Raw genomic sequence first — 23,303 nt, 5'->3', positions numbered from 1 at the left:
ACAGGCCTGGGGCTAAAGAACCGTTGCCCCCGTCTCGAATGGTATGACTGCTGTGTGTTTTAAACCATGTATTGTTTTGTGTCGTTTTTAATTTTGTCTGTATCCCCCCCTTCCCTGGTTTGAGTTGTGAGCTGCCCTGAGTCCCCTTCGGGGGAAAAGGGCGACATATAAATAAAATCAACATTCAACATTCAACATTCATCGTATGCTTTAGCCTCCAGCCCCCTCTGGAGTGTGAAGTGTCCCCCCCCCGGGAGCTGTGGGGTCTTAGACAAATTACTCACCTGACCCCCGTACGGGACACATCTCTGGCGTTTGGGCAATGGCCCAACAGCGTCCGGAGTCACAGCAGCATTGCATCTTGGTGTATTGGCCAGGAAGCTCCCCGGCGCACCGCCCACCGATCAGCGCCGAGAAGCAGGTGCCAATCCGCTGGTCTGCAGGCAGAAGAGAGACAGAGGTGAGCAAGGAAATGGCCGGAGGCGGGTGGGCAGGGGTAGCTTCTGGGCAGTACGCCTCGGTATGGGTGTACCGGTGCCTGCTGGGAGCAGCAGGCACCGTTTCGGTAGGGTGCTTCGGAGGGCCCGCCCGCCCGCCCACGTTCCTTAGCCGTATTTGACCCAACCGGGCCATTTGCGCCTGTGCACGGAGCGTACGGTGCCTGTGCGACGCTCCGATGTGCAGCTGGAGCGTCATGGGTGATGGGTGCATGTGGTGGACACCCAGCCCCATCGCAGCGTATTGGTTGCGATGGGATCCGGAACCCACCATTGGTACAGGTAGACCTCAACTTACGGCCACAATGGTGCCCCCAATTTTTTTTTTTTTAATTTTATCAATTTCATATGTACATTCACAATTATATGATCTCATAACTGTTATTAATAATATGTATTTATAACAATATTTTCCCTACAGTTGACAATATACTTGAAGATTGCTTTCTTACCATCCCATAGATCCGTCTTATCTTACAACGGTCCTACTTCTTCTTCCCTCCCTCCCTCTTTCCTTCCCTCGTTTCTTCTCTCCTACTCCCCTTCCTTCCCTCCTTCCTTCCCTCCCTCCTTCCCCCTTCCCTCCTTCTCTCCTTCCTTCCTTCCTTCCTTCCCTCCTTTCTTCTCTCCTTCTCTCCTTCCTTCCCTCCTTCCTTCCCTCCCTCCTTCCCCCTTCCCTCCTTCTCTCCTTTCCTCCTTCCTCCCCCCTTCCTTCTCTCCTACATTCCCGCCTTCCTTCCCTCCTTCCTTCCCTCCTTTCTTCTCTCCTTCCTTCCCTCCTTCCTTCCCTCCTTGCTTCCCTCCCTCCTTCCTACCCCCCTTTCTTCTCTTTCTTCTCTCCTTCCTTCCTTCCTCCTCTCCTTTCCCTTCTCTCCTTCCCCTTCCTCCCCTTTACCCTTCCCCTCTTCTTCCCATTCCTCCCCTCTTTCCTACTCTTACATTCCCTCCAATTCTTCCTCTGCCTTTCCCTTTCTCCTATTCCTCTCCTTTCTCCTCTCCTTCCTATCTTTCCTTCTACTCCTCCCTCCATCCACTCTATCCGTTGTTGTGTTTACATATTCTCCTCTTCAGGGGATGACCTGGTTCTCTCTTTTTTTTTCCTTATTTGAAAGTTATATTAAAAAAGGCAAGATTTACAAATCTTTGGGTGCCCCAAATTTATGTTGCTAAGTGAGACCTTTGTTAAGGGAGCTTCAACCCACTCTACGACTTTGCTTGCCAACGTTGTTAAGGGAACCGCTGTCGTCATTCAGTTAGTGACATGGTCGTTAAGCGAATCCGGTTTTCCCCGTGGAGTGGGCTTGTCAGAGGGTCACCAAAGGGGGAATCTCGTGAGGCCTGGGACATGGCGACTGTCATGAATAGGAGTCCGTTGCCAAACGTTTACACTGAATCAAGGTGGTCGTAAGTGTGAAACAAAATGTCCTTTTTTTCAGTGTTGTAACTTTGAATCTCATCAATCAATCTATCACCCACTAAACCCATTGCATCCGCCATGCTGGCTGGGGAAGATGGGGAATGGAGTCCAATAAGGCCCAGGAAGCCTGTGGTTAAGGGACTTCCCCACGGAAAGAGGGGGGATTGAAGGCACAGGATTGCAGGGTCCCCCCTCCTCCTCCTCCTGCGACCTTTGCTGTGGGGCAGCGGGGATAAAATAAAAATAAAATAAAGAAAAGATAAAAGGAATTAAAAAAGAAAAGAAAAGATAAAAGGAAATAAAAAATAAAAGAAAAGATAAAAGAAAAAAAAGATAAAAGAAGATAAAAGAAAAAAAAATATAAAATAAAATAAATAAAATAAAATAAAATAAAATAAAATTTGGGCTTGGTTTTGGGAGCTTCATCACTAGAACTTTTCAAGAAGAGATTGGACTGCCACTTGTCAGAAATGGACTACATGACCTCCAAGGTCCCTTCCAACTCTGCTATTCTATTCTATTATGAGCCAAGGTGGTGCAGTGGTTAAATGCAGCACTGCATTCAGCAGGTCAGCGGTTCAAATCTCACCAGCTCAGGGTTGACTCAGCCTTCCATCCTTCCGAGGTGGGTAAAATGAGGACCCAGATTGTTGGGGGCAATATGCTGACTCTCTGTAAACTGCTTAGAGAGGGCTGAAAGCCCTATGAAGCGGTATATAAGTCCACTGCTATTGCTATTGCTATTGCTATTCTATTCTCTTTTCTATTCTATTCTTTTTTTTCCTATTCTATTCCATTCCATTCTACTTTATTTCTTATTCTATTCTATTCTATTCTACTCTATTCTATTCCTTATTCCATTCCGTTCTATTTAAGCAGGGTTTAAGCCCCCAGCAGCTGCTTCTCCGCCCTTAAATAGTTCCTTTATATGATTTCCTGCCTGCAACGGGGGAAAATCACCCGGGGTCCATCAGAAAAGGCTCCACTCCTGTTGGAAAAATTGACTGTCTGGGACTGTTGATAGGAGGCCTCCAGGCTCCTAATCAGGACCACAAAAAATATCTTGTGCCGGGCAAAGAGAAAGGATGCTCAGAGGCTCCCCAGGTGCTCTGCTATCCGAGGGAACAAAAGAGCCTTTCAGGATGAGAAACGTAACTCGGAAAAAGTTTTTCAAGTTGGGCCAGAAAAAATATTGTCCATCACAGCCAGCGACAGCACATTCACGGCACATGTTCGCTCCAGGGAAACGGCCGGGGGCATGACGTCGTCCGGTCGGCCACGCCAAGGCCTCCTTGGGGAGCCCTTTGGTTATTTTTAAAACACTGCCTTGCCTAATTAAATCTGCCCAGCATTGCTAAACGTTTTGGCAGCCAGGAAAGGATTTTCAGGGTCCAGATGCTTATACGATCTGCCCACCCCCACCCCCATCCTCACTCCGAGATCGTAATTCTTCCTCTCCTTCTCCTCCTCAGACAAAGAGAGAGAGAGAGAGAATGAGAGGGAAAGAAAGTGAGAAAAACACAAGCACACACAGAGAATGAGAGAGAGAGAGAACGAGGGAAAAGGAAATAGAGAAGGAGGGAGGGAGAGAGAAAGAGGAAAAGAGGGAAAGAGAGGGACAGAGAAAGACTAACAGAGAGAGAGAGACAAAGCAAGAGAAACAGAGAGAGAAAGAGAGAGGGATAAAGAAAGAAGGAAAGAAAAACAGAGGGACAGAAAGAAGGAAAGAAAAAGAGGGAGAGAGAGAGAAACAGAAAGAGGGATAGAGAGAGAAAGGGAAAGAGGGAAAGGGAAACAGAGAGAGGGAGAAAGAAAGAGGAAAAGAGAAACAGAGAGAGGGACAAAGCAAGAGGAACAGAGAGAGAGACAGAGACAGAGAGAGAAAGAGAGATGGAGAGAAAGGGAGACAGAAAGAGGAAAAGAGAAACAGAGAGGGGGTAGTTAGAAAGAAAGAGAGAAAGAGGGAAAGAGATGGAAAGAGAAAGAAACAGAGAGAGGGATAGAGAGAAAAAAAGGGAAATTGGGAAAGGGAAACAGAGAGAGGGAGAGAGAAAAAAGAAAAGAGAAACAGAGAGAGAGGCATAGTGAGAAAGAAAGAAGGAGAGGGAAAGAGAAAGAGAAGAGGAAAGCAAGTTATGTATTACATTTTATTTAAATTGAATTTTAAATTCAATATCCTTGTTTATCATTTTAGTGCTTCGTTGCCCATTTTATGCAACGTCTGTGGGCTCTCTTTCTGTCTCTCTCTTTCTCTTTTTCTGTCTGTCTTTCTCTTTGTCTCTCTCTCATTTTCTGTCTCTTTCTCTTTTTCTGTCTGTCTTTTTCTTTCTTTCTTTCTGTCTCTCTCTCTTTCTCTCATTTTCTGTCCCTTTCTCTTTTTCTGTCTCTTTCTCTTTCTGTGTCTTTCTCTCGCGTGCACGCTCTTTCTTTCTCCTTCTTTCCTTCCATCTCCTCTCTCTTTCTTTCTCTTTCTTTTTCTCTTTCTGTTTCTCTTTATTTCTCTTTTCACCCTCTTTCTCTCCTTCTGTTCCTCCCTCTCTTTCTTTTTCTCCCTTTCTCCTGCCTTTCTCTTTTTCTCTCGCTCTAAAGAGTTAGCAGAGCCTTGTACAAAAACACGCCTTATTTTAACCAGGATCAAACTAACCAACTTCACCTTCCTTCTTTTTACTTCTGACAAGGTCTTTAATAAGCTCCTCATCTGGTACCTGCTGGAGTTCACCGCATAAGTGGGGCATGCAGCACCCCCCCCCTCAGGGTGACTGCAGGGTCTCACGCCAAATTGTAGACTACATCACAACTAGCCGAGGAACTAATTTTTTTTCCCCAGATAAACAATGCCACCTTTCAATGATTAGATGGCCTAGACCCAAGATGGGGAACCTACCGCACACCCATCTCTGCCGGCGCTCAACTCCCGTGGCACCTGCACACACGCCAGCTCATTTCCGGCCTTCCGGAAGGCCGGGGGAGACACTTTTCGCCCTCCCCAGGCTCCAGAAAACCCTCTGGAGCCTGGGGAGGGCATAAAATGGGCCCAACGGGCAAACTGGAAGTTTGGAAACGATCCATTTCCAGCCTCCGGGGGGCTCCCGTATTCGCCCTCCGCAAGCTCCGTAGGCTTTCCTGGGGTCTGGGGAGGGCAAAAACTCCCCCCCCCCAACACCATGGTGCATGCATGTGCGTGGGGGCCGTGGGGGCATGGACATGGGGGTCACGCACCCATGCACAGGTGGGCGGGACATGGTGAGCTGTCGCATATGCATGCCCAATTTTGGCACGCAATTACGAGAGGTTTGGGCATCCCTGTCCTAGACGTTGGCATCTGAACACGGATCCCTTTCACCTGCTGTAGGAAGTTAACACCCGTCCCTCTGCTGGGAAAACGAAATATTCTAGGAAATATTAAAAAGGCAGGAGAAAAGTGGCCCGCAGCACTTAAGAGATAGCCAGGCCTATTCATAGGCAAATGCCCTCTCCCAAGAGCCAACAAAGGTAGCCCTCCACCGACCTCACCACGCGGCAACTGGGAAGATGACGTCACCCAGCAAGACTCAACCAAGCCTAGGACTCAGGACAGCCTAGAGAACTGCCCCTGTGTGACCCCACGGGACTCTGGCAACCAATCAGAATACAAGCTCAAATTCAAAAGGGACTCTCAGCATCTCTTCAACATCTTCAAGGCGTGTGATGATCCTGACTGCCATTAAAACCGTCTTCCCAAGCAGCTTCCATGAATCCAGTGTCTCTCCCCCCCCCCCCCCGACACACACTTTGAACTGAACCCAGAAGGACGTTTCTTCCAATGCTGTTAATTCATATCTGACTGTGGTTTCAATCTGAGCAAAATGGTTGTAAGTTCCGTGCATTTTACACCACAGTCTAAAATCAGTGCTTCCCAAACTTGGCAACTTTAAGACTTGTGGACTTCAACTCCCAGAATTCTCCAGCCAGCTCTGCTTAAAGTTGCCAAGTTTGGGAACCACTGGTCTAAATAAATACATTTATGGTTTTAAGCAGCCTGCGAAGTCTTGAACTCTGGCAGATGTTGGCTTCTGCCTCCCTCCCCCCAAAAAGAATATTTTGCTCAATCTCAGCTGGGGAGGCTTCGTTCCCCCTTGGCTGTTTGGAGAGGGAGGGTCTCCCCCGTTGGGATCCAGACCAACAAGGCACCGTTTTAGAGTGGCTTATGGTCCTTGGGGGGGGGGGGGGAAGCGATTCCTGGCAGCCCAGCCAGAAAAATTACAAAGCGAGAGAGGAAGTCATTAGAAAAGGAATTTTCTGGTTAGGACAAGGGGGGGGGGGGGCGGGAGACAGAGAAGGCACTTAGCCAAGACTGCATTCCAGATCCCCCCCCCCTCCATCAGCAAAGAGGAGGACAGAAGCTCCATTTGCAAAGGATTAACTGAGGCACCCTTCCCCCTCCCCCCCAAAAAACCTGGCTCCTTCTGCATTATTAGAACTGGACTGAAGAGAATCACAGGATTGGTAGGGACCTTGGAGGTCTTCTAGTCCAACCCCCTTCTCAAGCGGGAGATCCTATGCCAGTTCTGGTGGCAAGCTGTTCCACGGATTCATTGTTCTATCTGTCAGGAAATTCTTCCTTAGTAGCCTCTGGAAACCGCGACCGTCATAAATATGAATCCGTTGCCAAGCGTCCAAATTTCGATCACGTAACCGTGGTGATGCCACGACGGTCGTAAGTGTGAAAAACAGCCAGAAGTCACTTTTTTTTGCCCCAGGGGCATCGTAACTTCAAAGGGTTGTAAGTCAAGGGGCTTCCTGCCCTCTGTGCCCTTGGGACTCCTTGCCACTTGGAAAAGCGGGGGCCACCCGGGCCGTGTTAGTGTCGCGCTTACCCACACAGCGGGATCCATCCGGGCTGGTCATGAACCCTCGCGGGCAGGCGCACACGTAGCTGCCCACCGTGTTCGTACACTCGCCCCCGTTGCAGACGCCGGGCGTGCTGCTGCACTCGTCGGTATCTGGGGAGGGAGAGCGGGAGGTTAATCGGCAGCGCTTGGCGACACCTCTGACCCCTTCAACTAAGTCCTTTCCCCCTTCCTCCCTCCCTCCCTCCCTCCCCAGGAAAGACTGTCTGTCTGTCCATCCATCCATCCATCTTTCTATAGTTTATATCTATATGTATATATGTATCTCTCCCTTATATCTCATTCATCTATCTATCTATCTATCTATCTATCTATCTATCTATCTATCTATCTATCTATCTATCTATCTATCTATCTATCTATCTATCTATCTATCTATCTTTCTTTTCTTTCTATGTATCTATCTATCCTTGCATCCATTATATTTATCTATAGCATATCTATATGTATATGTGTATCTCTCCCTTATATCTCATTCATCTCTCTCTCTCTCTTTTCTTTCTATGTATCTATCTATCCATCCATCCATTATATCTATCTATAGATTATATCTATATGTATATGTATCTCTCTCTCTTTCTATCTTTATATATCTATATTTAGAGATTATATCTATATCGTTATATTTATATATAATTACATCTATAGATTATATGTTTACGTATGTGTCTCTATCTGTATCTATATTTATAGATTATATCTATATATTTATATCTATATCTATAGATGACAGATTATGTACGTAGACATAGATATATGTACTGTCTATCTCTCTCTATCAGGGAGAGTTAGCTGGACGTTGAAGATCTTCTAGTCCAGCCCCCTGCTCAAACAGGGGACCCCTGCTACGCCATGTCAGGCAGGTGGCTGTCCAACCTCTTCTTAGAAAACCTCCAGTGATGAAGCGCCCACAACCTCTAGTGGCAAGCAGTTCCACTGGTGAATTGTTCTCACTGTTAGGAAGTTATTCCTTAATTCCTGGTTGCCTCTCTCCTTGATGAGTTTCCATCTGTTGTTTCTCGCCCTCACCAACCATCTTCGGAGCTCCGGCCTCTTTGGAACCCCCAGGGCACCCCAGGGTCCCTCTGGGCAGCCTGACAAGAGTCCCTTGGCACCCTCCACACCCCTCCCCTCTCCCCCCTCCCCAAGACCACCCGAGCCTCCTCACCTTCGCACTTGTGGTTGGTCTCGCTCTGCTTGTGACCCACCGGGCACTTGCATTCGTAGGAGCCCACGGTGTTGAGGCAGTTCCCCCCTTGGCACAATCCGGGGATGGCCTGGCACTCGTCCACATCTGCAGGGAGAGAATAAGGACCCCCAGCAGTGAGTGAGCCCACCTCCCCCCAGGAGAGGAGAGGGCCTCGGAAGGCCGTCACGCTTTCCAGAAACTCTCCCACCCTTTCCACCCTGAGCTACGCGGGATTCTCCCTTACAGCCAGTCCTCGACTCACGACCACAATCGAGCCACAGATTTCCGTGGCTAAGCGACACAGTTGCGAAGTGAATTCTACCTGGTTTCACGAACTTTCTCACCACCGTCGTTAAAAGGACTATTGTAGGTCTTAAATTAGGAACAGGGTCGTTAAGCGAATCCGGTTTTCCGGGGACTTTGCTCGTCAAACGGTGGCAAAAAGGGATCCCGGAACACACCCTACGTGGTCACTAAGCCACCGATTGTAAGCCGTACCATTGTGGTCGCCATATTGATTTTTTTTGGACCGGGAGCTGTGGAGAAAACCCGGCTGGCTCACCCCCGCAAACACCCCACAGACCTTGGCAGGCTCCGGTTCGGATGTTGGGAATGAATCCGCGGCGGCAAGGGTGGGGCTGGGCCGGACACATCTCGCAGGGGTGGCCCCAGGCGCGGCCGATGGTGGCGCAGCACATGGTTTTGGTGCAGACGATGCCGCTCAGCTGGCCTTGGCACATCTGCTTGTTCACCTGGCTGAAGCAGGGGCCCGTGCGGTAATCTAGGGAAGAACGGAGAACGGTGGTGAGTGCCGAGCCAAAAAATGGAAGAGGTCTCTCGGATGAGCAGGAAAGACCCCCCCTCCCCCCGAGGAAGGGTGCAAAAGGCAGCTTCCATTCTTCAGGATTCATGTACGTCTCACGCCACAGTCTATGGGCTGCCAGGGTTTGGTGAGCAATTTTGCTACGCGGAGAAGCTATTTTACCAACAGTTCTCTGTTCCTGGACAAATGTTGGCTTGTTGTCGGTCAGTGAGGCTAAGAGTTGAGGGGTGGGTGGGTTGAAGCACTCAGAAAGAGGGTCTTCTCAAGGCCCCTTGAATCAGTGGAACAACTTGCCTCCAGAAGTTGTGGGTGCCCCAACACTGGACATTTTCAAGAAGAGATCGGGCAAACATTTGTCTCAGGGTCCCAAATAGCACTCAAAAATAAATCAGAGTCCGAGGCAAAGGATTCCTCAAAGTCCCAATTCATGAAGAGAGCCACGTTGGCACATCTGGGAAAACCCGAATCTGAAAGCTTCCCGGTTTTCCGCACCCAGTTGAAAGTTCAAGATCTTCCCCCCCATACACCCACCCACAAGTCCGTCCCATGGTCCAATCTCCCACTGCCACACTGGCAGCTTTCACCCATCCAGTTCCGGTCAGGTGCAGAGACAAAAGATGACCTTGGCTTTCTAGAAAGGATGTTGTTATGGCTACATGGCATCTAACTCCGTACAATCCTGCCTCTCATTTCCCCACAATAGAAAATGCATGGTAGAAGCATAGAAAGTGTGGCAGGCCAAAGACCACAAGATGTTGTGTGCGGGGGAACTGCTCTTCCGGGTTCTGGTGCTCCGTGCACTCAAAGACCAGCTGACATGCTGGAACCCGGTAAGAGCAACGGGTGACGGCTGGTGGGCCCAGTTCACCCTCAAGGTCTCGGGCTTCATGCCTAAGCAGGGGGTTGGACTAGAAGACCTCCAAGGTCCCTTCCAACCTGTAATTCTGTTATACTGTAAATGCGTTTTCTGTCTTTGAGGGCTTTCAGGAATATTAAAATAGTGGAAACTCGTTTTATCTTTCTTTCTTATTTGATTTGCAGGGGAACCCACTCTGGGCAACAAAGGAATTACTTAAAATGAGTAAAAAAAAGCATCCAGCAAAAAGAGGAAGAGAGAGGAAAGAGAGGAAGAGGTAGACAAGAAAGGAGGAAGAAGAGAAAAAGGAAGAGAAGGAAAGAAGAAGATTGGAGGAAAAGAGGGAGAGGGAGAAGAGAGGGAATGAAGGAGAAAAAGAGAAAGAAAAAGAGAGGGATGGAGAGGTGAAGAGGAGGGGAGGAAGAAGAAGAAGGAGAAGAAAAGGGAGGGAAGGAAGAGGGGGAAAAGGTGGAAAGGAAGAGGGAGAGGAGTGGAAGAGGGAAAGGGACAAGAGAGGAAGTGAAAGAGAAAAAGAGCAGAAAAAAGAGGAGGAGGAAAAGAGGAAGAGAGGGAGAGAAAATAGGAAGAGAGAGAAGAGGACAAGTGGGAAAGGAAGCGGAAGGAGGAAAAAAGAAGGGGGAGAAGAAGAGGAAGAAAATAGGAGAGAAGAAAGAGGTAGACGAAGAGACGAAAGACAAACAGAAGAGGAAAAGATGGAGGGAGGGAGAGAGAGAGAGAGAGAGAGAGGGGAAGAAAAACAGGAGGAAGAGAAGGGAAAGAGGAGTTGGTGAGTGGGTGACAAAACAATTCTAGAAAGGTAAACATATTGATGTAGATTTTATACACCTGAAAAAACGAAAACCCCCCCACCACCACTAAAGGGGATTCCGAAAGAACATTTGGGGGTCACCCCTCAGTTCCCCCCCATTTTGCAGCTGGACAATCTCCCTGCCAGCCCTTGGGGAGAGGCCACATTTTCAAACTCTGGAAAGAGCCTCACGAAGGGGTTTTTCCCCCCCCTCCCTTCACCTCCACCCTCCCCATGGGATCCGGTCAATGGGGGAACCCACTGAGATTTCCTGCCTTTTGGAACTGGACGGACCCCAGGGGAGAGCCCACCACCCAGCCCAACCATCTGCAAAGGGAGGGCGGGGGTCCTGGAGGACAGGAGCGGCATTGTCAGGCGGGGGAAACATCTTTCCTTCATTTCCTGGCCTCCGCTGCCGTCTGCCTTTCCACGTTGGCTCTAGCTGCCAGTCTAAGGCTGCAGGGGTGGGCAGCTGGCAGGAATTTGGGGGGGGGGTGTCCTCCTGAATGGTGTGATGACCTAGAGGTGGAGCTCTCGCCTCACAATCAGTCAGGCTGTGAGTTCGATCCTAGGTAGAGGCAGATATTCCCCTCTCTGGGCACACTGAGAATATATATCTGCCGAACAAAATTCCTCATTGGCGACAATAAAGGCATCCGGCCATTAAAACACTATTCATGCCTTTTATTAGAAAAAAACAGGGCCGTTTTTGGGAGGCTTGCAGAGTGCAAAACGTTTTTTTTCCTTTTGGAAAACTCTTAACTGATTGATGAGAATTACGTGGATCAGTTTTATTATTATTTATAGGCTGCCCTTTTCCCTGAGGGGACTCAGGGCGGCTTACAAATATGGGGAAGGGGGTACAAAACAATAAACATGAAACAATACCTGAGTAAAAATAGTACACAACATTCATTCATCATTCGGGTGGGGACAGATTGCAATCTTATCCCCAGGCCTGACGGGATTAGCCAGGACTTGAGGGCGTGCGGAAGGTCTGGACGTTGGTGAGGGTCTGAATCTCCACGGGAGATCGTTCCAGAGGGTCGGAGATACTACTGAAAGGCTCTCCTCCGTGTGGTTGCCAGTCAACACTGACTGGCGGATGGAACTCGGAGGAGGCCTAATCTGTGTGATCTAATAGGTCGTAGGGAGGTAATTGGCAGGAGGCAGTCTTCTCAAGTACTCAGATCCACTACCATGGAGGGCGTTATGGGTGGTAAGTAGCACCTTGAAGCGCACCCGGAGATCAACAGGTAGCCAGCGCAGCTCGCGGAGGATAGGTGTATGTGGGCGAACCGAGGGTGCACCCACAATCACTCGCGCGGGGCCGCATTCTGGACTAGCTGAAGTCACCGGATGCTCTTCAAGGGCAGCCCCATGTAGAGCACATTGCAGTATTCCAGCCTAGAGGTCACAAGGGCCCGAGTGACTGTTGTGAGGAACAAAAGTCTTAGGTGCTGCAGATTGTCAGCGATTTCCTTCTCCAGCACATGGATAAAATACACCTGGAAACATCTACATACATACCTACTCTCTCTCTCCCCCTACGTCCTTCTGTATGTCTTTCTTTCTCTCTCTCTCCCTCCCTCCTTCCTCTCTCCCTACCAACCTACTGTATTCTCTCTCTTTCTCTCTCTACTTACCTACCAATCTACCTACTCTCTCTCTCCCTACCTATCTACTGTATTTCTCTATCTCTTTCTATTTCTCTCTCTCTCTCTCCCTTTATCTACCTACCTACCTACCTACCTACCTATTCCTCTCTCTCCCCCTATCTACTGTATTTCTCCTCTCTCTTTCTCTCTATCCCTCTACCTACCTACCTACTGTATTTCTCTCTCTCTCCCTCTTTCTCTCCCTCTCTATCCACCTACCTACCTACCTACCTACCTACCTACCTACCTACCCACTTACCATATTTCTCTCTCTCTCTATTTCTCTCTCTCTCTATCCCTTTATCTACCTACCTACCTAACTATTCTCTCTCTCTCCCTACCTATCTACTGTATTTCTCTCTCTCTTTCTCTCTCCCTATCCCTCTACCTACCTACCTATCTACACACTTTCTCTCCCTCCCTCCCTACTGTATTTCTCTATCTATCCCTATTTTTCTCTCTTTCTATCCCTTTACCTACCTACCTACCTACCTACCTACCTACCTACCTACCTACTCTCTCTCCCTACCTACCTACTATATTTCTCTCTCTTTCTCTCCCTCTCTATCCCTCTACCTACCTACCTACTTTTAAAAAAAAAATTCCCTCTTCAAAACCTTGGTGCGTCTTATACGCCGGTGCGTCTTTTACTCTGAAAAATACGGCACATGCACACTTCAAACCCAAGAATACACAAAGGCAGAAGCAAGGAATAAACACCCGGGCACAAACTGAGCAACGTGGTACATGCACAGTGGTGGCTTCCAGATCCCATTGCAACCGGTACGCTGCAACGGGGCCGGGCGTCCACCACATGAATGTGTGCAGTGTGCGCATGTGTACTTACCGCCCGCGATGCTCCAGCTGCTCGGCGGAGGATCGCAAAGGCATCGTACGCTCTGTGCACCTGCGCGTAACCCTCAAAAACGTCAAATACCGGTAAGGAGTGCGGGGTTCACTGACAAAACCGCGAAGCCCTTTTCCGTGCCGACATAACTGCGGAGGGCAAATCCGCGCCATCCGAAGCGCTCAGCAAAATGCTTTTACTAGAATTCAAAATCTAACCCTAAACCTAACCCTAACCCTTACCTTAACTTAAATCGGCTTTCTGTCGCCGCGCTGTTGTAAAGCGCCCTTCTGTCGCCGTGCTGTTGTCGCCGTGGTGATGACGTTGCGGTTTTAGCAATGCGGTTTTGTCGGCGCGCTTTTGTTGTGCGTGCTTTTGTCAGGTCACGGGAGTGCAGGCGGGTGGGCAGCCCCTCCAGAGCACTGTACAGGAACAGTACCTGGTGGTCCCGGCACCGGGGCATAAGCGGTCGTAACCCACCACTGTATATTGCAGCCCAATGCAGCAAGCTATGTACATTGGGAAAACAAAACGGCACCTTCTCCAACGCATGGCCCACCCTGGCAGAACCAACACACGACATGACTCCCCCCGAGGCATTACGGGGTCATTAGAAGGCACAATGAACGCTTGTTCAGTCAAGGATTATGTTTTATTTATTTTATATTTATTTATTTTTCATGCTTCTGGAGTCCATCCATCTCCCTCTCTGGGTATTTCAGCACCCCTGGCCACAATTTACAATTTTCGACAAAAACACCCCGTAACAAACAATGGGTTTACTTAACCGCTGCATTCACTTAATGACAGTCGTTTTAAAAAGAGGTTTGCAAATTTTGTTGTCAGTCAGTACATTTATGACTGCTGTGACTTGCGACCGTAAGGGACAGACTCCATTAGGGTTGCAATTTGAGGACTGCCAGTAACAATGCATGGAAGAGACGTTAAGTGCTCTTAGTTCAGCCTCACTCAACCTTCTACTACCCTCTTTGGGAACGCTAGACTCCACGTCCCATAACTCTCAGCGGGAATCCCAGGCATGGAAGTCTCCCAATATCCCTTTTTCTCACTTCTAGACACTCTTCACAGAATAACAGAGTTGGAAGGGGCCTCCGAGGTCTTCTAGTCCAATCCCTGCACCCAAAACTTCTGGTGGCAAGCTGTTCCACTGGTTAATTGTCCTCACTATCAGGAAATTCCGCCCATCTTAAAGTGTGCTTAATTCCCCATCCTGGCTGGGGAATTCCTCTTAAAGTGTGCTTAATTCCCCATCCTGGCTGGGGAATTATGGGAGTTGAAGTCCCCCTTCTTGAAGTGGGTTTAATTCCCCATCCCCGCTGGGGAATTCTGGGAGTTGAAGTTTCCCTTCTTGAAGTGGGTTTAATTCCCCATCCTGGCTGGGGGATTCTGGGAGTTGAAGTTTCCCTTCTTGAAGTGGGTTTAATTCCCATCCTGGCTGGGGGATTCTGGGAGTTGAAGTCCCTCTTCTTGAAGTGGGTTTAATTCCCCATCCTGGCTGGGGATTCTGGGAGTTGAAGTCCACCCCTCTTAAAATTGTTGTATCTCCTCAAGGTGGTGCCTCAAGGTCACCCAGCGGGAGGAGGAGGGGGCTGCATATACCAACCTGCGCTCAGACTGACCACTAGGAAAACATCTGGCCTAAACCATGGCAGCATCCCAAAAATGTGGGGAGAAGGGATGGGAAGGTAGGAAGGAAGGGGGGGACGACAGGAACTGCGTTATCATACGGAGACAATGGTTGAAAGAACAGGGGATGGAAGGGGAAATGTTGTCACATAACTCCTTGTGTAGGTGTGGCAGTCACCCATGGCCCAGTGCATAACAGGGCATGCGCAGCCACGCTGAACCACATAGGAAAAAACAAACTCCTATAGTACAGAACATCCTGATAGTACTCCATAACATCCTGATAGTACAACATAACATCCTGATATTGACTTTGTAGCAGTAGAGATTAATTTGGTTCTGTACTTAATAACGGCAGCAAGACTCTTGGTGGCACAATACTGGAAGAAGAAAGACCTGCCTACAATTCAAGAATGGACTTTGAAGGTTATAAACTTAGCCGAAATGGCAAAAATTTCAGCATATCTTAAAGAACATTCAAACGAGAGATATAAACGAGACTGGAAAAAATGGATTGATTATATACAAAGCAAATACGGGACTAAGAAACTCCAGATAGCTTATGCTTAAAATCAGTAATAACTTAAACTGTTAAAAATTTGGGTAACAGCAAGAAGCTGAGTCAATGTAGAGATATTTTAGACTGTGATTGTCAAAAGTTATACCATGTATGGGCTCTGGGAAGTCGGGGGAGGGAAGGGAGGCGGGGATCTAGGGGGAGGGGGGAGGGGGGAAATATAATATGTGTTAAATTTTAAAGCATGATTGCACTTGTATACTGTGGCTTTTTAATGTTAGTATCAAAACAGAACAAACTGAATATATTGGAAGGTAATAGAAGTATACCGAAGGGAGGAGCTGAGTGAAAGAAGAAGGAGGGTGGAGAGGGTGAGAGAGAGGAGGAGAAGGAAGGGAGGGAATGGATTAAGAGAGGGAGATAGGGTTAGGGTTAGATAGAGGGGGAGGGGAAGTAGGTGTAGAGGGGTATGAGAGAAGGAAGAATGAAAGTTGGAGGGGGAAAAGAGGGTGTATGGTGGGCTAAGGCGGTATATTGGGTTTGTATTGTAGGGGGCATTTTCTATAAAGTGAGGGCTGTGTTTATTACTCAATGTTATATGCCTCGGTTATGCGCAGTAAACATGTGATTATATAGAATGAATGGAAATAAAAAGACTTGTGGAGCATCCTGATAGTTCACTCTAGATGTGCCCTACCAATGACGCCCAGGATTTGACCATATATAGACAGAACTTCCCTGAGCAGTAGATTAGCAATTGTAGTTTGACAGGCTGTCTTAATCAATTGCTGATTGCTCCTCCTGCCTTTGTCCTATCTCAATAAAAGGGGCTTCCAGGGTCCAATCTGGGTCGCCTCATCCCGGGAAAGCTCGTGTCCGTGTCTTTTCTCAACATTGGCCTCATGGGGCGACCCACGGGTACTTCACAGGGAAATGCCAAAGAAGCACCAAAACCAGACTTGCGTGGGGAATTCTCAGATCTGGCCTTGCTGTGCTGTAATCACTTGGCTTCAACAGTCTTTCTTTTCCGACTATATAAGCTGGGACCGGCCTGACACTTAGGGATTTTGACGTGTGATTTTCAGCTCTGGCTTCCACTACTGCAACTCAGGTAGTCCTCAACTTAAGACCACAGCAGAGCCCCAAATTTCTGTTCTTAAGTGAGACATTTGTTCAGTGAGTTTTCCCCATTTTACGACCTTTCGTGCCGCCGTTCTTAAGCGAATCCCTGTTAGCGACGTGGCTGTTCATTGAATCTGGCTTCCCCCTTGACTGGGCTTGTCAGAAAGTCACAAAAATGTGACGCCCTCCCCTCCCCCCGCAGGACGCTATGACCGTCGTAAGGATGAACCGCTTGCCAAGGGCCTGAATTTTGATCACTCGAGCATGGCGATGCCACAAAGGTCGTAACACATTTTAAAGTGATGTGATCACTTTGAATGGTCGCTAAATGAACTGTTGTAAGTCGAGGACTAATAATAATCTATACTTTGTCTCATAGACTGTACCTTTCTCAACAAACGGAGCCAAGGATCGCTTTTATTTAGAGGTTCAAGATGTGGCAGGCTTGAGAGTTGTAACTTCAACACTCAAAAGAACGGTTGTAAGTCAAGGACTGACTGCACCTGTGTGGAAGCAACGCAACCCTGAAGCTGACCTGACCGAAGCCGTTTTGTCACTTCAGTGTTGCCACACTGGAGCTGAGGGTAGGGAGGGGGGGAACAGAGACAGCTGGGGTTTTGTAGCCAAAATAAAATATTTTCGCTTGGGAACCAAGGACATTCCCTAGTGGCCAGAGAGAGGAGGAATGAAGTTACCAGGCAACCAGATGGTACCTTGATTGGACCATGTGACTGATTGGTTGGAGTGTGGGGGGGTGGGCGTTTACTTTTAATTACCGTATTTTTCGGATTATAAGATGCACCTGACTATAAGGTGCACCTAAATTTAGAAGAATGGATTTGGATTTGGATTTATTCGATTCGTATGCCGCCCTATTCCCAGAGGGACACAGGGCGGCTGAACAAAAGCCAAGGGGAGGGGAACAAATACAAACAGTAAGACAAAAACAAGACAACCATACAAAACAATTTTAAAACACAACAAGCACAACCAAATTCGAGAAGGGGTGGAACTCAAGACCCCCCAGGCCTGCTAGGACAGCCAGGACTTAACGGCTATACGGAAGGCCTGAAGGGTGGCGAGGGTCCGAATCTCCACGGGGAGATCGTTCCAAAGAGCCGGAGCAGCCACAGAGAAGGCCCTCCTCCGGGTGGTCGAAAGCCGGCATTGGCCGGCAGATGGAATTCGGAGGAGGCCTAATCTGTGGGATCTTTTGGTCTCTGTGAGCCCCATTTTCAGCCCTATGGGGGCCTTTTTTCTGCCCTTTTCCATCCTTTTTTTTCTACCCATTTTCAAGGCCTTTGTCAATGCTTTTTTGGCCCATTTTGGGGGCTTTTCTCGGCCTGTTTTTGAGGAATCTTTCAGCCCATTTTTTCTACAACAAATGGACTGAAAAAAACCTCAAAAACGGCCCAAAAAGAGCCCTGAAAATGGGCAGAAAAAGGCTGAAAATAGGACTGAAAAAGGGTCGTGCGGAGGCCAAAAAATGGCTAGTGGGTGGGCGGGGCTTCAGCAATATTCGGTCCATAAGACGCACAGGCATTTCTCCCCCCTTTGGGACACAATAAAGTGCATCTTCTAGTCCAAAAATACGGTAAGTATAAACCATGGGAACATTTGGAGTCGGTTTTCACCAGCCTGTGCCAATATGACATGTCCAACGAAACTATTATTTGAGGAGTATACCGGCCTCGGAATTCTGTTTGTGTCAGCCCTGAAGTTGGTCGAACTGTGTCCATTTTCTTTTGCAGTTTTTCTCTAGAGAGTTTCTTCTCCTCACGGCTTCAAGGGCCGACACAGCCTGGAGCGAAGGGGCCATGGAGGGGTGTGTGTGTGTGTAGAGATATCTGGGGTGCTGTAGCCAAAACAAAATTCTTTCCCTTGGGAATCAAGGACACCGATGCAGGTGTTCAAGAGGTGGAGATTGAGGTCACATAGCAACTGGACTACAGGCTGATTGGACCATGTGATTGACGACTCTGGGAGGAAGTGACGAAGTTTTACTTTTAATTAGGTGTAAAACTAGCAGGAACCTAGAGCCGGTTTTTCACCAAGAAAATGCCAATTTGATATATCCAGAGGGGGAATCCAGCCAGTTCTGACAGGTTCTGGAGAACTGGTACTGGAAATTTTGGGTAGTTCGGAGAACCGGCAAATAGGCTGGCCACGCCCCCGCTGCCTTAAGTTTCTCCTTAATTCCCTGCTTCCTCCTTGGTTAGTTTCCACCCATTGCTTCGTGACCTCCCTTCTGATGCTTTGGAGAATAGCTGGACTCTCTCTGAGGTTGATCCTTGCAATGACCATATCAAGCAAGATTCCTTCCTCTGAAATCACCCCCATAAATGCATTCAAAAGAGGCACTCCAAAGCCCATCGTCCTGGGAATCCCCACTTTGCTCCCAGCTCATCCTCTGATTTCTGCCTCTCTCTCTCTTTCCCACCCAGCCATCTGCGAAGGAGGCTGTCAGAATGGGGGCCAGATTTTGGCCGCCATTACTACCGGTTTGGCACCTGAAAATTTTTGCGTGTGCGCATTTAGCAATAGCAATAGCAGTTCGACTTATATACCGCTTCATAGGGCTTTCAGCCCTCTCTAAGCGGTTTACAGAGTCAGCATATCGCCCCCACAGTCTGGGTCCTCATTTCACCCACTCGGAAGGGTGGAAGGCTGAGTCAACCTTGAGCCGGTGAGATTAGAACCGCTGACTGCAGATAGCAGTCAGCTGAAGTGGCCTGCAGTACTGCACTCTAACCACTGCGCCACCTCGGCATTTGCACTCATAACGATCTGCGCATGCACACGACACTTAAAAAGGAGTAAAAATTACATTTTCTTTCAATGAAGATTGTTCTGCGCATGTGCAGGACAGAAAATCAAGATGGCGCCGCTAAGGATCGAATTGATACTACGGTCACACGTATACCGGAGTTACTATCTATTCGGCCGAACCGGATTCGAATAGGTAGGAACCCACCTCTGGAATGGGGCATTTTGCAGTATCCTTCCCCTGCCACGCCCACCAAGCCACATGCATGCGCGGCGCACGAGTGAACTGGTAGTAACGCCGGCCAGACCCCCCTTGCTTGCATTGATAGTCCGGCTGCTCCTGAGACATTACACGGAGCACCTGGAAGGGCCCCTCCAACAAATACGCTACTCTCAGAAGGCCCGGATGTTTCTAAAGTGGACGGAGATGCGATAAGCACACTCGTAAATCGGACGGCACTTGTGCAAAAATAGCTTTTCCGGATAACAGATAAAGATGTTGGTGAGCGGAGGGGTGAGGGGGGGGTTGGCAAAGCTTCTGAAGACAGAAATACAACTAGCCCTTGTCTTACAACTTCAATTGAGCTCCAGATCTCTGTTGCTAAATTAGCCGTGTCACTTCCTTCAACCATTCATTGTGATCTCTAGGCTGGAATACTGCAATGTGCTCTACATGGGGCTGCCCTTGAAGTGCATCCGGCGACTGCAGTTAGTTCAGAATGCGGCCACGCAGTGATAGTGGGCGCACCGCGGTTCGCCCACATAACACCCATCCTCCGCGAGCTGCACTGGCTACCTGTTGATCTCCGGTGCGCTTCAGGGTGCTGATGACCATCTTTAAAGCCCTTCATGGTAGTGGATCTGAGTACTTGAGAGACCGCCTTCTGCCGATTACCTCCCTCCGACCGATTAGATCGCACAGACTGGGCCTCCTCCGAATCCCATCCGCCAGTCTGTGACTGGCGACTACACGGAGGAGCCTTTTCTGTTGCAGCTCCGACCCTGTGGAACGATCTCCCCGTCGAGATACGCACCCTCACCACCGTCCAGACCTTCCGCGCAGCCCTCAAGACCTGGCTCTCCCAACAGGCCTGGGGATAAGTCCTTAATTTGCCCCACCCGATGTTGAATGTTGAATGCAAGTTGTGTTTTTATTACTTTATTTTACATATTGTTTATTTTGTATTGCACCCCCTCCCTAATGATTGTAAGCCGCCCTGAGTCCCCTCAGGGAAAAGGGCGGCCTATAAATCTTAATAAAATACTAAAATACTAAAATACATTGTATGTCTTAGCTTCCAGTCTCCTAATCCTCTTTGTTGCTCTTCTCAGCTCTTTCTCCAGAGTCTCAATCTCTTTTTTTAACATCGTGGCGACCAAAACTGGATGCCGTATTCCAAGTGTGGCCTCACCAAGGCCTTATAAAGTGGTTATTAACACTTCACGTGATCTTGATTCTATCCTTCTGTCCAATGATTGGTTGAATCTCCAAGAACACGCATGGCTGGCTCAGGAATTCTGGGAGTTGAAGTCCATAAGCCTTAAAGTTGCCAGATTTGGAGACCCTTGCCTAAGAAGATCCTAGGTGCAGATAGAAAGTTGATGGAACAATTTGCTTCCCAATGGTACTAAGTCTTCTCCAAAACCATGAAGGTCCTCTACTCAACAGCAGTGGAGGTAGAAGGAACGTCAGAAAGGAATGAAGGTGAAGAAGATGATGGTCAAAGGAAAGAAAGAAAGGCTAAATAACATGGATGGAAGTATGCAATGGGATAGCCCCAGGGCTCAGATTTAGGCCAAGCACTCTTCAACATCTTCATCAATGACTTGGATGAGGGGATAGATAGAATTTGTAGATGACACCAATCTGGCAGGAATAGCCAACACTCCAGAAGACTTAAGGCTTAAGATGCAGAAGGATCTTGACAAACTTGAACATTGGGCACTATCTAATAGAATGAAATTCAATGGTGAAAAGAGTTAAGGTTCTACATTTATGCAAGAAAAACGAAATGCACAGATACAGGATAGGTGGTACCTTCCTCAATAGTAGTAACTGTGAGAGGGATCTTGGAGTCCTAGTGGACAAGCATTTAAATAGGAGCCAGCCGTGGGCAGCAGCTGCCAAAAAAGCCAACACAGTTCTAGGCTGCATCAACAGAGGGAGAGAATCAAGATCACATGAAGGGTTAATACCACTTTATAATACCACTTGGTAAGGCCACACTTGGAATACGGCATTCAGTTTTGGTCACCACGATGTAGAAAAGATGTGGAGACTCTGGAAAGAGTGCAGAGAAGAGCAACAAAGAGGATAGGGGACTGGAAACTAAAACATATGAAGAACGGTTGCAGGAACTGGGTACATCTAGTTCAATGAAAAGAAGGACCAGGGAGACAGATAGCAGTCTTCCAATATCTCAGGGGTTGCCCCAAAGAAGAGGGTCAACTATTCTCCAAAGCACCTGAGGGCAGAACATGAAGCAATGGGTGGAAACTAATCAAGGAGAGAAGCTTAGAACTGAGGAGAAATTTCCTGACAGTGAGAACAATTAACCAGGGGAAGGACTTGCCACCAGAAGTTGTGAAGGCTCCAACACTGGAAGTTTTTAAGAAGATATTGGACAGCCATTTGTCTGAAATGAATATGGGGTCTCCTACCTGAGCAGGGGGTTGGACTAGAAGACCTCTAAGGTCCCTTCCAATGTTGTCATTCTCCAAGCATCTCTGCTAACCCTGGATAGGTTTATCTTTCCAGGTTCAGCAGCTGCCGAAGGAAGAAAATATTATGCCTGGTTCAGTCCCCTTTGCAACACCTTGGCATCTAGCGGCCCCCAAAGAATCCTAGCAAAGCCCCTTCCTCCTCTTAATGGCCTTCCAGGTTCTCTGGAGTACAACTCCCATCATCCCCAGCTGGCTGGGGACACCCAGGGGAGCTGCACCGAGCAGATCCGCAGAGAGCCCAAACATCAAAGCTCGGATTTTTTACAATGGTTGGACAGGGAAGCGTCTGGAGAACGGGCATGGGACAGAAGCTTTGAGTGCCCCCACCCCCGAGATGGATAGGCAGACCCTTCCTCAATTGGGGGGGGGGTGTGCAAAGACAAAGGGGGGGAGAAAGAGGAGTTTGCTTCCTGCGAGTCCAATTATTTCCTCTAAACAGCACCTGGGAAAGTTGGCAAGAAATCATGAGGACTAGCAACTGGAAGCCCCTTCCCTTCGAGAAACCCCAAGTTTTGGGGAAGAAAGGGGGCATCCAGGCCTTCCCCCTTCCCCCGGTGCACGAATGACCTTCCTGTTCCTCCCCTCCTGTATTATCTCCCCTCCCTCCCCCTGAAAAGCATCTGTGAAGTTGGCACGCACGCTTTTTCCTGGGAATCGGCCTCCAGCGACTGAAGGGGATTTCCTCCGGACTCAAAAACCCCCTTGGGAGCTTGACAATAATTATGATTTAGGGTATTTACACAGGCAGCCCCCTCCCGCCCCAGGAAGGTCGGGGATTAAACCCATCCAAGAAAAATCTAAGATTAATTCCCACCGATACAGCCCCCCCCCCCCCCCCACAATTCCAATGCACACAATTCCAATGCTTAGCTCAACAAACCATTGCAAACCCCCACATGTGGGTCCCGTCCCTTTTGGCGCTGTCCGGCTGGAGCTGCCATCTTGACTGAACCCCCTCCTCCCTCCCTTGTCCTTCCCTCCCACCCCAATTTCACCCCAGTGTTGAAGAAATCAAGATTCTGGACCTTTGTAAACTAGCAAAATTGCTCTGAACTCAGACTCCCTCTCCCCCCACTCACATTGTGGCTTTCCAAAGCCCGCTCCTTCACGTCCCCCTCCCCAGTGCTTTTAGGAGTGTGTGTGTGTGTGTGTGTGTGTGTGTGTGTGTGTGTGTGTGTGTGTGTGTAGCAGTATCCTCAAATCTCTTCTCTTTCTTTAAAAAAAAAATCAAATTGACTTTTTATGCTCCGGATTCAGGGAAGGGCCATTAGGAAAAAGCCCCAAAACCCGCAGAAGTGATAAATGTGGGGCCAGAAAGAGGAAAAAAAACGAGGTGCTCCCTGATTTCTTTCAAGGGGCACCCCTTTCCCTGCCCGCCCCACAGTGGAAGGGATGACAGGGGCACAGGATAACAGAACAAGAGAGCTGGAAGGGATCTCGGAGGTCTTCTAGTCCAACCCCCTGCTTAAGCAAGAGGCCTTATGCCATGCCAGGCAAGTGGCTGTCCAATCTTTTCTTGAAGACCTCCAATGATGACGAAGCA

At 48.5% G+C, this 23,303-nt stretch overlaps 1 protein-coding gene across 1 annotated transcript in view; it reads right to left on the bottom strand.

The window, feature by feature from the left end:
• The window catches only part of LOC116523713 (fibrillin-2-like), a gene marked incomplete at its 5' end in the record, with an annotated part of 185,510 nt that overhangs the window by 153,184 nt on the left and 9,023 nt on the right, over positions 1-23,303 (bottom strand). The window contains 4 exons of the mRNA XM_032238847.1: positions 285-437; positions 6,771-6,896; positions 7,972-8,097; positions 8,576-8,773. Coding sequence (XP_032094738.1) covers positions 285-437; positions 6,771-6,896; positions 7,972-8,097; positions 8,576-8,773 — 603 coding nt within the window. The remainder of the gene's footprint in view (positions 1-284; positions 438-6,770; positions 6,897-7,971; positions 8,098-8,575; positions 8,774-23,303) is intronic.

The sequence above is a fragment of the Thamnophis elegans genome, unplaced genomic scaffold (assembly GCF_009769535.1).
Source record: "Thamnophis elegans isolate rThaEle1 unplaced genomic scaffold, rThaEle1.pri scaffold_97_arrow_ctg1, whole genome shotgun sequence".
Classification (NCBI taxonomy): domain Eukaryota; kingdom Metazoa; phylum Chordata; class Lepidosauria; order Squamata; family Colubridae; genus Thamnophis; species Thamnophis elegans.
The sequence above is the reverse complement of the archived record's forward strand: the minus strand, read 5'-3'. Positions and strand labels throughout refer to the sequence as shown.